At 37.6% G+C, this 13,572-nt stretch overlaps 1 protein-coding gene and 1 long non-coding RNA gene across 2 annotated transcripts; one reads left to right on the top strand and one right to left on the bottom strand.

The window, feature by feature from the left end:
* Window positions 1–7,535: 7,535 nt before the first annotated feature.
* Window positions 7,536–8,151, bottom strand: LOC124177359. The gene is made up of 2 exons (XR_006869595.1): window positions 7,997–8,151; window positions 7,536–7,876 (listed from the first exon to the last, which is right to left on the bottom strand). It is a non-coding gene; the product is annotated as an uncharacterized LOC124177359 (long non-coding RNA).
* On the top strand, window positions 7,606–13,245 carry LOC124177332 (protein I'm not dead yet-like). The gene is made up of 9 exons (XM_046559628.1): window positions 7,606–7,696; window positions 7,785–7,902; window positions 8,149–8,414; window positions 8,656–8,770; window positions 8,857–8,921; window positions 9,121–9,246; window positions 9,394–9,723; window positions 9,871–10,249; window positions 11,474–13,245. Exons 1-9 carry the CDS (start codon window positions 7,617–7,619, stop codon window positions 11,744–11,746), a joined length of 1,752 nt encoding a protein of 583 aa, XP_046415584.1. The 5' UTR covers window positions 7,606–7,616; the 3' UTR covers window positions 11,747–13,245.
* Window positions 13,246–13,572: the final 327 nt, after the last annotated feature.

Below are 13,572 nucleotides of genomic sequence, written 5' to 3'. Positions count from 1 at the left end.
CGACCAGAAGTTACAATTAGCCACTGCATCGTTCGAGCAGGGACTACTCAGACATTTTATCACGCATTTTATCGCAAATCAGAATTTTCGCAATCAGAATATTAACTTATATAGATTACACAATATCTTACATTGCGGTAAAATGAAAAAAATATCTCATCCTCCAATCGTACGTTGACAACGAGCTTGTTCAATCCATCCCCATTTAACGACAAGGACGTAGTCGTTGCAATGACGACGTGCCAGTTCATATGAAACCGAACATTTGATTGCTCGAAGAAATCAAAGATTGATTCGATCCAAGTTAAGACGCAGGCTGCGATCGCTATTGCGGTTTCCTCAACTTTTCCCGGTACAGTTAACCGACTTGTGAATATTTTGGAAGCGTTTGATTTTGAGGTGTTTGTGTTTAAATTAAAGTTGGTCGTTCAAGTGGTGGGGATTGTTTCCGAATAGATAATAGTAACTCTGAAGAAGTAGGCGATCAGTGGTTTCATAGTGACACTATTGATAGTACGTGGGGTGATCATCGAGTGACGGTTTCCCGAATCACTGATGTCGCTTGATGTTATACTGTTACATAAAAGCAGAGGTTTGATGATAAGCAGGCTCTGGATACGTAAGATCAAGTTACACAATAAGTACCAAACGAAATGAGAATTTATAGAAAGTGCAATCTCATACGTATATTGCCGGCAACATTGAGAACAATCCCATCATACAGCGTCTTTAGAATAAAACAAAATTCTTGAAATAGCTGTCTGTATGGTAATCTGACTTGCTGCTTGGGTATGTTTTGGGAAAGATTTAGGAAAAATGATTTGTGTTTATCTGTATGAACAATATGTCATATAAATTTCGTGGGTATTCCTTGCTGCAAATAGCCATGAATCAATAATTCGTGAATATGTAGCGTGCAAGTCTTTTCTTATTTTCGTACACCATATCCCGTATCAATCTTTTGCTTCTTTATACTGATTTAAACCTCGTGAATCCAGTAATCTGCGTGTCGATGCGGTCAAAGTCAGTGGGGAGGTGTATCAAGGTTGAATTCCGTAAGCGACAACAAATGGTCGAAAGTAAAAAAACGAAGAAATCGCCAGATCTGAAACATGTGTCCTTTCTCGTATCGCCCCACTTTCTGACGTCGCTACGATATCAGTTTATAAATAATCGAGTCAACTGAATTTCTTCGTTCGGTGATTGGATATTTGAATGTAACACAATCATGTCGAACTTGAGGCCAAGGTGAAGTGTGTCAACGCATAGCACGTCGATTAATTTTTAATACAGTGAATCTGGTCAAATTTTTTTGCATTCACAAGAACTTGTTCGCGACTGCAGCATCTTCGTATTAGTTTTGTCCTTTTTCGGTATTCATTCCGAATTCTCTTCTTGCTGTAAGAAGGAAGTAGGTATATAGCTTGCTGTTTGGCCCTTTTTTGTCCACTAACAATAAGGGATCAGAATTTACAAACCTGAAGTCATCTTACGTATAGAGGAATTGATTGACATCCGCTGTGAATGGCTGTGTCGATTGGTCAATTCTTCAACTGGGAGTAGAGCATGGAGAAACTGGACAATAGCTGATAAAATCATATCTTATCGGCTATAATCAGTATGCCGATGATATATGAATATATGATACATGTCATGTATATTGTATATTGATTTTGACATTCAAATGAACACCTTTGATATGCAATATATGATGCATATCAAAGGTGTTGATCTGAATGTGTCGATCTGTGGAAATAATCCCCAAAGATAAGTCTGACCAAGTGTGGAAACAGAAATTGTTAAAAATCTATTCTTCTGCTAACAGTGTTTCATTGAGAATGACCTTGAATTTCATAGTTGAGAACGTATATGTCTGCTTAGAGAAACGCTACGAAAAAAAAATCAAACATTTTGTTAATGCAAAATTGATTGGGTGAAGGATACACAAAACACGATCGCGTCGCTCGTCTAACTTGACATGAAAGATTCGTTGAATATGGTAAGATAGCACGGAGCTCTGTTGATATTTATTCCGTGGAGTTCGAGGTTAAAGTTCAACTGCAACCACATTCATACGTTACTTGTATCTCAGCCGAAGAGCAGATAAGCACCCATAATAACACGCACTTTTCCGTTTCGACATTAAGCCGTGTAGAAGTTTCCGATACTTTGTCTTTGCAAAGACAGATTAGAAAACATATTCCCAACTATGCTGTTGTTTAAAAACATCGTCTATATAGTCTGATTTCAATTATGTCGGTTTGTTTTCCGAACCGAAGGTGAGCGGAATTGACTTATAAAAAAACAGCAACACTCAAGCCGACAATAAATCACGATATTGCTTATTATTCCGTGTACAAATTTGCATTCCCATCGCGGTTTCATTCGTATATCAACAACGCAACGCCTCGAGTCTGGCTGGAATCGAAAACATAATTTCATGATGTATAAAAATGTCGGCGAGTTACATTTTCCGGTCACTCATACAGCAGCCTTCGAAATGCAAGGAACCCTGCTCGGTAATGACCGCGGAATTGAGAAAATCTGGTGGTTGTGCCGATAACATTCCTCAAGATTGCACGTCCAATATTCTGATACGTGTACTGCATGCAGAATAGAATAACACAGAACTGCACGATGAATGTCAATATGCCACTTCATCGCATCTCTCTCCACTTGACCGTTCTTTCTGTGCACGTTCAATTGACGAATTAGTCTACTAGGCGAGTCCGCGTCTCGGTTTGTCTACTTCTGTGACTAGAGAAGCTCAACGCGGATATGCCAAAAACGATTAGCACGTGGTCGAGGATCGAGGGGTAAGGACGGTTCAGTATTTCGTTCAAGTTCGTCAGATTCTGTTATATATCATAACATATTCATTGTCAGACTTTTCTCCAATTTTCGAGAGGAACTTGAGCGTCATTCTTATGTTACACAGGAGTAACCGTCCGAGGACGATAAACGTTTGTATAATTATGTGTTACGAATGGACAGAGCTTGTGAGTGGATTTTCCGCCCGTTTTGTATGGCGCAAACGATGAGCGTGGGAGGCGTAATTAGGCATAAGCAAAAGTACGATGCAACGTTAAACGGAGGTGGTTGGACTTCCAAGCCACCGCGAGGACTGACCGGACAGTTGCTGTTCGCTGCTCTCAAGAGCAGCAACACGTCCTTCGCCGCTCACTCTTGTATATAATACAGCACTACGGTTTTATAGTTCCACTTAGTTTTCGGATTGTTAATAAGTACAATAAAATGACTGTGATCTTGTGAAGACCAAAAAAACTCGTTCGTGTATGGTTAAGGGTCTGGAGGCTCCCTATTTTTACTAGCGACTAAGGTAAGGTGTCGTTTTTTATAACGGGTTTCAATCGGCGCAGGGTTTACTGCCTTAAGCCCGGTTTCGTATTTGAGATACGTAGACTCCGATATTTGATGTATACGTCGCGTCGAAATCGACCAGGGCACCCCCTTAAGCTTGAGTTTCTCTCCTCCGGAAGTGATCATTGTATGTACTTTCCATCACTAATGGTTATTGTTTTGTATTCTTGCGAACAAAACAATCGATTGTGTTACGTTGGCAATAGACCAACGCATACCGACTGTAACGGAATAAGGTTGACACTGCTATTTTATTCCATTGAATTTATTGACTGCAATCCAATCGTCGTCAGTGCGTGTTATCAATCGCTTGATCTTTTTACATAGGAAATCAACCCGATTAACATATCTCGGTAAGATAAAACTATAACCGCTGTACAGTGAAACTTCACTTAACGGACACCTCTCAATAACGGACACCTGTTTACAACGGTCAGTCTAACAATTTCCAGCAACCCGATTAACGCGTTAATGTTGTTTTAAATAATGGACACTTCTCAATAACGGACGATATTTTCAGTCCCGAAGGTGTTCGTAATTACGAAGTTTCACATCATTGGGTGGTATACGTGTTCAGAGTATATGAACAGTGTTTTTGTTTTTCCTTTTAAAGTTGTTTTTCCTACCGTTGCTGAATTTTTGCAGCTTTGCAGTCTACTGATTAGATGATTAAAATCGCTGTTTCCTGGGAAATCATGTTACGTTGGGATTTTTGTTTTCACTTCAATCCAAGGTCTTCAGTGCATTGTGGATCCAAATTAATTATTTGATACTTTGTAGTCGTTAAACATAGCGTGAGACGTGTCGAGAATTTTAAGTATTTCGTGCTGCTGCGGTATAATAAAATCATATTATACATAATACATATATGTATCATAAATTGAGCGAGTGCGATTAAAATGTCCAGCGATAGCATAATGAGCATTTAACGGTTTGCCATCAAATAAATTAGCCGTATTCCCAACTTTATTGGATTCTTTCACATCCTCGTCCTTGAAACGAATGACATAAGAATTGCGCATTTTTATAATTCACATAATGTTTTGTAATTGGACCACATATAATTTATCTCAATTGCCGAAATCGCTTCTTAAAAATCTTCTTATGAAAACGGCACGGTATGACCGTTTAGAAGGCGGCGTGTATTCGGTCTCGTCCGGAAACTATTCACACGTGACAATTCACACTTTCGGAACTTTGTACAGATGGTTTTGGACAGGCTCACGCACACCCATCCACTGCTTCAACTTTCCCCTACTTCGCTTTCGTATCACCCGGTATATGGTCCTAAAAAAACACGTCTTCAGGTCTCAGGCACCTGCGGAAGGTGCACCCCAATTATCCAACCATCACTGCTGCATCGGACTGCTTCGGTGGTGCACCGTTATTCTGCCCGTGGCATACTTTGGAATTTTTTCCTTCAACAGTATCGTGAATGTTCTATTTTTGTACTCGTAAACTACAATCTATACATCATGTCACACGGTATCGCATATGTTTTTATACGCGAAGTGCTATTTTTATACTGGGATGGTGCGAATAAAGATTAGTTGTAACCTTTACTACTGGTGTACGTGACGTGAATTGTGTATATAATAAGGAAGGTAATTCATTTGAGTATTAATCGTTAATTTGAGCTTATCTACTAGTGTTATTAATCGTCGTTTCGTCTTTTTTGTTTAACGAGAGGCGATGCTGACTGCTAGATACCATGGAATTCGGAAATACATTAGTTCGGGAAAATAGTTGAGACGTGACCGAATACCCGTATTTGTAGTGAACATAGATAGTTTGGCCAGAAAAACACGCTTGAAAATTATACATGTATATTCGTATTAGCTGTAGTCTATCAAAATCATAAGCGATAATCGTTTCATAGGTATATGCGTCATCAATGTCGTATAATTTGTCATCATACTCGATTAGGCACATGTGTTTATAATTAGCGAACGCGGTAGGCAGAACCGTTGACGAAGAAATATTTTTCGTCAGTCGAACATTAAATTTCAAGTCTTACAGGGAATAAGAGAACGACGAAAGCCAAGGCGATTATATTTCAATACTTATACCTATAACTGTCTCTATTATATCATGATTATACAGTGAATAAATACTTTAGCATTACTTCTTAACCGTTTAATTAGATTCTTGAATCAACATCTACGGTTTTCCTTTCTTATACGAAAGTGACTGACCTACATTGATTTGAAGTGCAGTGTAGATTATTGCACCGTACGATGCGGACTTTCAATATCGTAGAAGTAGAATTTAAAAATTGCAGTAGTAATCATCCACAAGATAAATCCAAGAGTGCATATTTGCTTGACAATTTCTAAAACCTAAAGTATCAGAGTAAAGTGTTCAACTCGTAATGAATTCTTAAATATGGAGGAAACAAATATTCAAATATTTCTCCTACTTTTCCGTTCTCGGGAACTTGCAGAGAAATGAGTCTATTTTCGATGATAACCAATGAACCTCACGAATGAAATTTGATCTTTATAATATAAATCTTTGTTTACGACTAAAGAAAATCGCTGAAAGTGGGTCTTGGCTACTCTTTGTTTTTACAACTGCGCAATTGCTTATGTGCAACCAATAGGTGGGTATTTGCAATTCAATTAAACTAAACTTGTGTGTCGGAAAATGAATATTGAATTGAATGAACTGAAAGTTGAACAACCGTTGGGAAAGGGTCTATTTTATTTTCTATGTTTGTCTTTGCTTTCTCCGGTTGGTTATCTTTCCTTTGCTTCAAAGCTTGTTACAATATTTAACATAATTTATACACATGAAGTGGCAGTATTGATTTCAATGCAGTTAAGAGCGGGTTGATAACTATATTTAGCATTACATGTCAAAGGTGAACAATAAAATTGTTATATATGTTTCATGAACTTCATAAGATGGAAAATCACGTTCGCCAAATAACGCACTGTTTCTCATATTGCGTTAGTATTATACGTAGAATTATACGTCCCATCGATTCGAAGTGTAAACATTTAATTCGGAAGTTTGCACTGCAAATTACCAGGTGGCATTCCTCGCGTAACCAACTCATTCGCCACAGTCGTAAAATCCGGTACTTCGGTCTGAGATATACCAAATTAACGATTTCAAACTATTATTTGTTCCTTGGCTCTTTCAAGTTGACCTACTTGACATTGGTTAACAATCAATTCTTGATTTTGATATTGTGTGTTACGTTCGTAACAATACTGTACAACAAAGTATTTCCCCAATTCAAATCTTTCTCCATTTTCTTCCAACGTTTCGCAATCTTGCATTCTTCTAATACTCGTATATTCAACCACCCACCATTTTGGAAACTTTCCGTCTATTTTAACCGTCCCTTATACCTGCAAAGCCTCATCCTCGTCCCGTACATTAAAAATGTTTTGGAGTTTCCTTCCCTCGCTAACGCTCTTACGTATTTTTATATGAACCAAAACCTTCCAACCTTTTGTCCTTTCGATAATCACCGTCAAATACTTCTGCACAGTTCATCCACTTTCCATCATTTTCTAAGATAGCACTTCTTAATTTTGAACTTAAAGGGCAGTCGCCGTTAAACCTCATCACTGTACACGCGTTTTTTAGCTCGTAACAAACTGTTGATTATTTCTTATAAGGTTATATACCTATAATCAATAAGTTCGCACGTCACTTCTATCAGACAAAGGAATATTCATTTCTGGCATCATTGTGTGCTTATAATCCTTTAGTTCAGAAAAATTCGAGGTCACGTGGGTCGTTGCATTCGCAATACGCGGAGCGACATGTGACAAGATGTATTTATATATCCATCCCACCGACGCATTCGCAAGTGAAAGAAGGAGGAAAACGCGTAGACGCGTAACAAATGTTTGTTCGTATTTTCATTCGTGATTTTCAAGAAACTTGATTCGTTATTTGACATTCAAGAGGTCAAGATTTGCCTACCTTGAAAAATGGTTATATCTTGACCACTTGAATGCCAATGCACAACATGTTTATTTCTAAGTAAATTTTTACCACTTGAATGTTGAATGAGGATAGAAGTTTCTTGAAAATATTGTTATTCGAAAGCAAATCCTGACGAGTTGAATGTCAAATGAGGATTGACGTTTCTTAAAAAAACGAACGAAAATACGAACAAACACATTCTTAAACACTGTAGCTATGAAAATATTCATTTCCTCTTATTATTGGCTCATTCCTTATTATTCTTCTTATCAGGCTAAATAAAACCCAATATGAGCACTGCAAAGCAGGATATCATCGCGGTTGAAGCTGCCGCGGAGAAAGAGCCATGCCTGGAAACGTCTGTTCCAAGGTTCGTTTTGGACAATTAATTTGTGATTATTTTTATCCCTCATTTCCACCCATGTCTCAACCAGCGATTTTTCTTATTTACCATTTAGGAAAGCTGCGAGTTTCCGACAACTTCTACTTCGATTCATTGTCATATACTGGCGATCCATTGTTGTAATAACATGGCCGATAGTTCTGTCTCCTATAATAATTTACAACAATGAAAGGGTGAGCGAAAGTTAAAATATTCACATAATTAGCTTCACCGAATATGTATGACTTGTTAATGTATTGCATGATTTTCCAATTTACTTATACACACCCAGTAATCGTAATACGTGTTGTTCTGATCGATATCAATGCCGTAACCGTTTCTTAGTATTCCCAGCCGGTTCGTTGCTGCGATTACTTTATCATTATCAAATCGAGAATATCACAACTTTACTGCAACAAAATTCATTTCTCTTTACACAGATGTACAGATGTTTGTACGTCGTTGCTATGATGGCGGTCTACTGGGTGACGGAAGCTCTGCCGCTTCCAATCACATCCCTCATGCCGATCTTTCTTTATCCGATAATGGGGATATTGGACACAACCGATACAACGAAGTGTTATTTAAACGATACCACAATGATGTTCCTCGCAAGTCTTATCATTGCCGTTGCAATTGAACATTCAGGATTGCACATGCGCGTTGCTTTCCTGATCATCAAGGTAGTTGGATGTGGTCATAGGAGGTAAATATATAACTTACGCTCTAGGCCTCACCGGCAATTACTTACGATAATGGAAATGTGTTGTAATTTTAACGAAGGCAACGGAAACCGGTTCAACTATCTCAAGTACTTGCGTATCATGTGTCGATATTTGTAATATTTGAAAGCGAGATTAGATCCCGCAATTGCAATTAATATGTGAATGCTGAACTGATCCTGTGTAATTATAAAAAACAATGATTTTTTCTTGTACTCTTCCAAGGTTATCCTTCGGTATTTTCTTGGTTACCATGTTCATTTCTATGTGGATTTCGAATACCGCCGCTACGGCTATGATGATTCCAATAATTAATACTGTGCTCATGGAAATGGAAAATGTAAGCGGAGTTATGCTCAGTTTACAGAATCGTATGCCGAAAATTCTGACTTGTTTAATAATCTTGCCTTATTGTTTTCATCGCAGCAAGGACTCGGCGCTATGTTTATCGAAGACAAAGACGACTTTGAAAACGCCGAAGGTGGTGAGTCGTAAGTAATTTCCAGTCATTGCTTTGAAGGAATCCTGAATTTTTGAGTATAGGCTTACAGTAATAGTTGTCAGCAGCAGTTTACAGTATCGTTTCAATGGATGAACAAACCACTTATGGAGATTATTATAAACGCCGTTAAGAAGTTAATGGATATTGAAAGGCTGTTTCTTAAATTGGTATCGCACTTTTTTTTTTAGTGCCAAGAAACCGACCCGTGCCACGATGACGTACTATATGATCGCATCGTACGCCTCTAGTATAGGTGGTACAGGTACAGTAGTTGGAAGCGGAACTAATTTAACTTTTAAAGGACTTTACGAAGGGTAAGTGTATTCGCACCGCTAACACGTGGCGTTAATTTCATTTTTTCAAACATTTTTTCTCTTTAAGTTGTACGGAAAATACCTCAAACCATGTTACGTATAACTCATCGGAGATATTTGGCTGATGAAGAATTATTTAACTTTCAGACGGTTTCCACATAGTCCAGGCATCAATTTTTCGGAATGGATGTGTTACGCTGTTCCACCAATGCTGATTTGTGGTTTTTTGATATGGATATGGCTACAAATTATGTACATGGGAATGTTCAGGCCAAACAGCAAGGATGCTCAGGATGTAAATATTGGCCGGGAGGGTGAAAAAATTGCCGAAAACGTTATTCAGCAAAAATACAAGGACTTAGGGCCAATCACGTGGCACGAATCTTGCGTTGCAATTCTGTTCGTTTTAGTCATTTTCATGTGGTTCTTCAGAAAACCTGGATTTGTTACCGGGTGGCCCACATACATTACTTCTATGTGAGTATGAAATTTCATTTCAAGAATATGAACACTTTTTCTACTTCGTATCACCTGCCGGTCTCGTCTGTATTCATACCGTGTTACGTATAAAAGTATTATAAATTGATGCACATACTTTCATATATTTTTGTTCTGTATTTCCAGGCCCTTCAAGGACTCCAGTTCAGCAATTTTCGTCACGCTTTTAATGTTCATAATCCCCGCAAATCTAGACTTTCTCAATTCGTTCAGTAAAGACCCCAGCAAACGTCCAACAAAACCGACTCCCGGATTGATAAGCTGGAAATTAATTCAGACAAGAATGCACTGGGGTCTCATGTTCGTTCTTGGCGGTGGTTTCGCTTTATCAGTGGGCAGTACTGATTCAGGACTCTCGACACTACTGGGAAATGCATTAACCGGCCTGCGGTATTTGCATCCAGTAGTTATTTTATTCATCGTTTGTTTCATGGCTCAGATGATTACAGAATTGACCTCGAACGTCGCGATTGCCAACATTATATTACCGATACTTGCTGAATTGGTAAGTGGACAATTGTGTCGTAGATTATTACTAACCTACAAATATACATGGCTAAGAATAGTACTGAATTTTCATCACATCTGTGGTGTAGAAAACACTATCCTGTTGAATGTACGGAATAAAGCTCATGACGGGTCAAATTACTTTATTTCACCGGTATAACAGTACTCATTTCAGTTGACGATTATAGGACTCATTATAGCTAAAAAAATAAAAATACAATTTCGTCCATATCAGAAATCATACTAGGGAAATAGAGTTGACTAACGATAAGATGAACTCCAAGATTTTTGCATCTGCGAAAATGAACTTTGATACATTGTATCTTGGGAAACATCATTGCACGAGAAACGACATGCAGGACTTTTTTCTTCCTCGTCAAATCATCTAGCAACAGCTATTTTCGCATTCTTTTTTTTAATTCGATGTAAACTGCATCTTTTTATAAATTAATACCTTGGCACGCTGTATCTTTGGTACGTTCATTTCAAAAACGAAGTCGTACCTGACTTTTCTTCCTCGTTCGATTATCTAGTGGTGGCTGTGTATAGATATTTCAAATTTTGCACACACATTCTGTGATTGAGGGACATGATGTAGTAGTACCACAGTACCAGTTTGTCAAAAAACGTATTTTGGATCAGTTTAAAAAAAAATGTTGAAACAGACGCCATTAGATAATGGAACGAGGAATACAAAATTCCTGCACGACGTTGCTGTCGGAAAGATCATACCAAAGATACAGCGTGCCAAAGTTCATGTTTGCAGATGCAGAAATCTTGAAGGTTATACGAGAGTGAAGAAGTATATTTTTATATTGATGGCTATAATATATTCGTACAAGGATTACGAATGAGTAGTTTAAAACTATCGGGCTCCTCCGTGATGGTCGCTATAATTATGGTCGCATTTTAATGAACGAAGTATTGGAGTCTCCTGGCATGATAAGATAATCTTATCAAAGTTTGCTGTATCTGCTGAGTGGAGAAGTTTACCAAGGGTATTCTTGAATCAGTCTTAAGATGTGTTAAATTGTAATTTTCGTAAATTTTGTAATCGCACGTATTCTTAAACTTCGTCCAATCTACTGTCATTCGAAGATATAATCCTTGTGCATAAGTATAGCAAGAATATCGTTAAGGAACAGGAGGTAAAATCATCCAAGTATTCAACGTTACAATGCGATCAACTAACCGAATAATTTTATGGTTTGATTGTTTTTAGTGCGTATCGATCAAGTTGCATCCGCTGTATTTGATGTTACCAGCTTCCTTGTGTTGCTCATTTTCGTTTCATCTGCCAGTCGGGACACCGCCAAATGCCATCGCAACTGCGGCCGGACACATTAAAACCAAGGATTTGGTGATAGCGGGTATAGGTCCAAGTGTAATTACGTTGATAGTGCTGACTATCGGATTCCCTACTTGGGGAAGTGTCATATACGATCTCCACGAATTCCCAGATTGGGCCAACATGACGATGAGTACCAAGAGTTAATGTATTCCGAAAATTTGAGGTGCATATCATCGATATATGCCGATAGAGGACTATACATACGTTTGAGAATTTAATGAAGTCATTTACCAAACAAGTTTGGTAAATAAAGTTCCTCATCCCAATTCAACAAGCTCATTTGATTCAAGACTATTCGAGCACTTCGGAATGATTGAATCAAAATTTGATTATATTCTTTCCGAATGCAAACTGTTATCCGAATCTTCTGTATAAACACAAATAAATGTAATTTGAATGGCGGTCCAATTATCGTTTCCGGTGCCATAAAAAGAAACAAAAGGAAACGTTTGAACGCATGACAATTATGTGGTCACTTTGTCGTTTGCAGAATTTGTCACATGATGCCACTTGCCTCATGTCCTCAATTAGTGTATACTAAAGGAAATAGGCAGATGGAATGGAGGCTGTAAATGTCAATTATCATGTATCACTTTGAACTTTTTCACTGTTTTCCGAATACAAGAGCAATCAATAACTTCTTATTCAACGAAGCATAACATATTTCTCAGGTTAGATACCATTAAGTGTAACTCTGGTACGTACCGTTCGTAATTTCAACTAAGGTTGTAACCGTGCAATGTAATTTAATTGGGGACCTTTAGTTAAGCTATCTTCATAGGTGTAATACACATCATGTAATGTATAGCACTTTGGCCTTTTGTAACTTGTGAAAATTGCAAAAGTAGCTCTCTATCATTATAGTCGTTGATTCACAGAAGATTCATGATCGTAATGTATAAATATTACATATAATATCTTCAATACACTTCAAGCCTTCGAAGAGAGTTGTGCTAGTTAATTTTTACATACTCCAGTAAATACGTTTTTTGCGAGTTGTGAAAGATTCGCTAACGAGAACTACTTACGCCATAATAAGGTTATTAATAACAGTGTGAATAGAAAAAACAAATTTCACGATTAAAATGAGAGCGAGTAACTTATCGTATAAGAGTGGAAATCTTTACCTAACTACGATTATCGTTCATTAAATCAATCATCATAATTAACACCTATCCAGATAATTAATCATTTTCTGGTTAGTTTATCAGAATAAGATTTTCTTTTACAATTAATGCGATGAATTGTTTATTCCATTAAGTCACAAATATAAATCAGCCTACTGTATTAGTCGGCGATAAAGATTCAATATGGTTATAGAAAGATAAGAGTACAAATGACACTTGCAATTATGATATGTGAAATAAGAACTCACATCAAAATGTTAGATGACCTTTATTTTGGTAAAAAAGACCTGTTTACAGCTGCTGCTGATTAGGCTCAACCTAATAGATTAAGTACTGGGAAATAAAGAGGGTGACTCGAGAATAGCAATAAGAAGGGCAAAAATTATACCGTGTCAGAATCTGTCTTGTCCTCGACCAATAGAATTGTGTTATACATACAGCTAAATGCCGACGTGAAATCATTTTACAACCTCATTTTAGAACCATCGTAACAAAGAATAAAAGTAAGCGTGAATATGCAAAACCTTGATGATTTTATGACCTCCTAATGAATAACGGTGGAGTCCATTCACTTTTCAACCTTTTTCTACGATCTAACAATGTTGTCATTGCTATTCGGCAATTCCTAGGGTGAAGAGAATGTTGCGTTTAAAACGATACTCAGGGCCGACACTCTTTGCATATTTGCGAAAGATTTGGGTCACTCGAAGAAAATTCAATTGTTTGAGATCCTGGTCATGTGCTTTTCAGTTCTCGTGCATCAATCCTTGAAATTACACAGGTAAATGACCGTGGCTTTTGACCGGCCAAATGTGTGACTTACACCCGTATTCATAGTCCTTT

The sequence above is a fragment of the Neodiprion fabricii genome, chromosome 3 (genome assembly GCF_021155785.1).
Source record: "Neodiprion fabricii isolate iyNeoFabr1 chromosome 3, iyNeoFabr1.1, whole genome shotgun sequence".
Taxonomy (NCBI): domain Eukaryota; kingdom Metazoa; phylum Arthropoda; class Insecta; order Hymenoptera; family Diprionidae; genus Neodiprion; species Neodiprion fabricii.
Note: the sequence above shows the minus strand (reverse complement) of the source record. Positions and strands in the feature narration are given on the sequence as shown.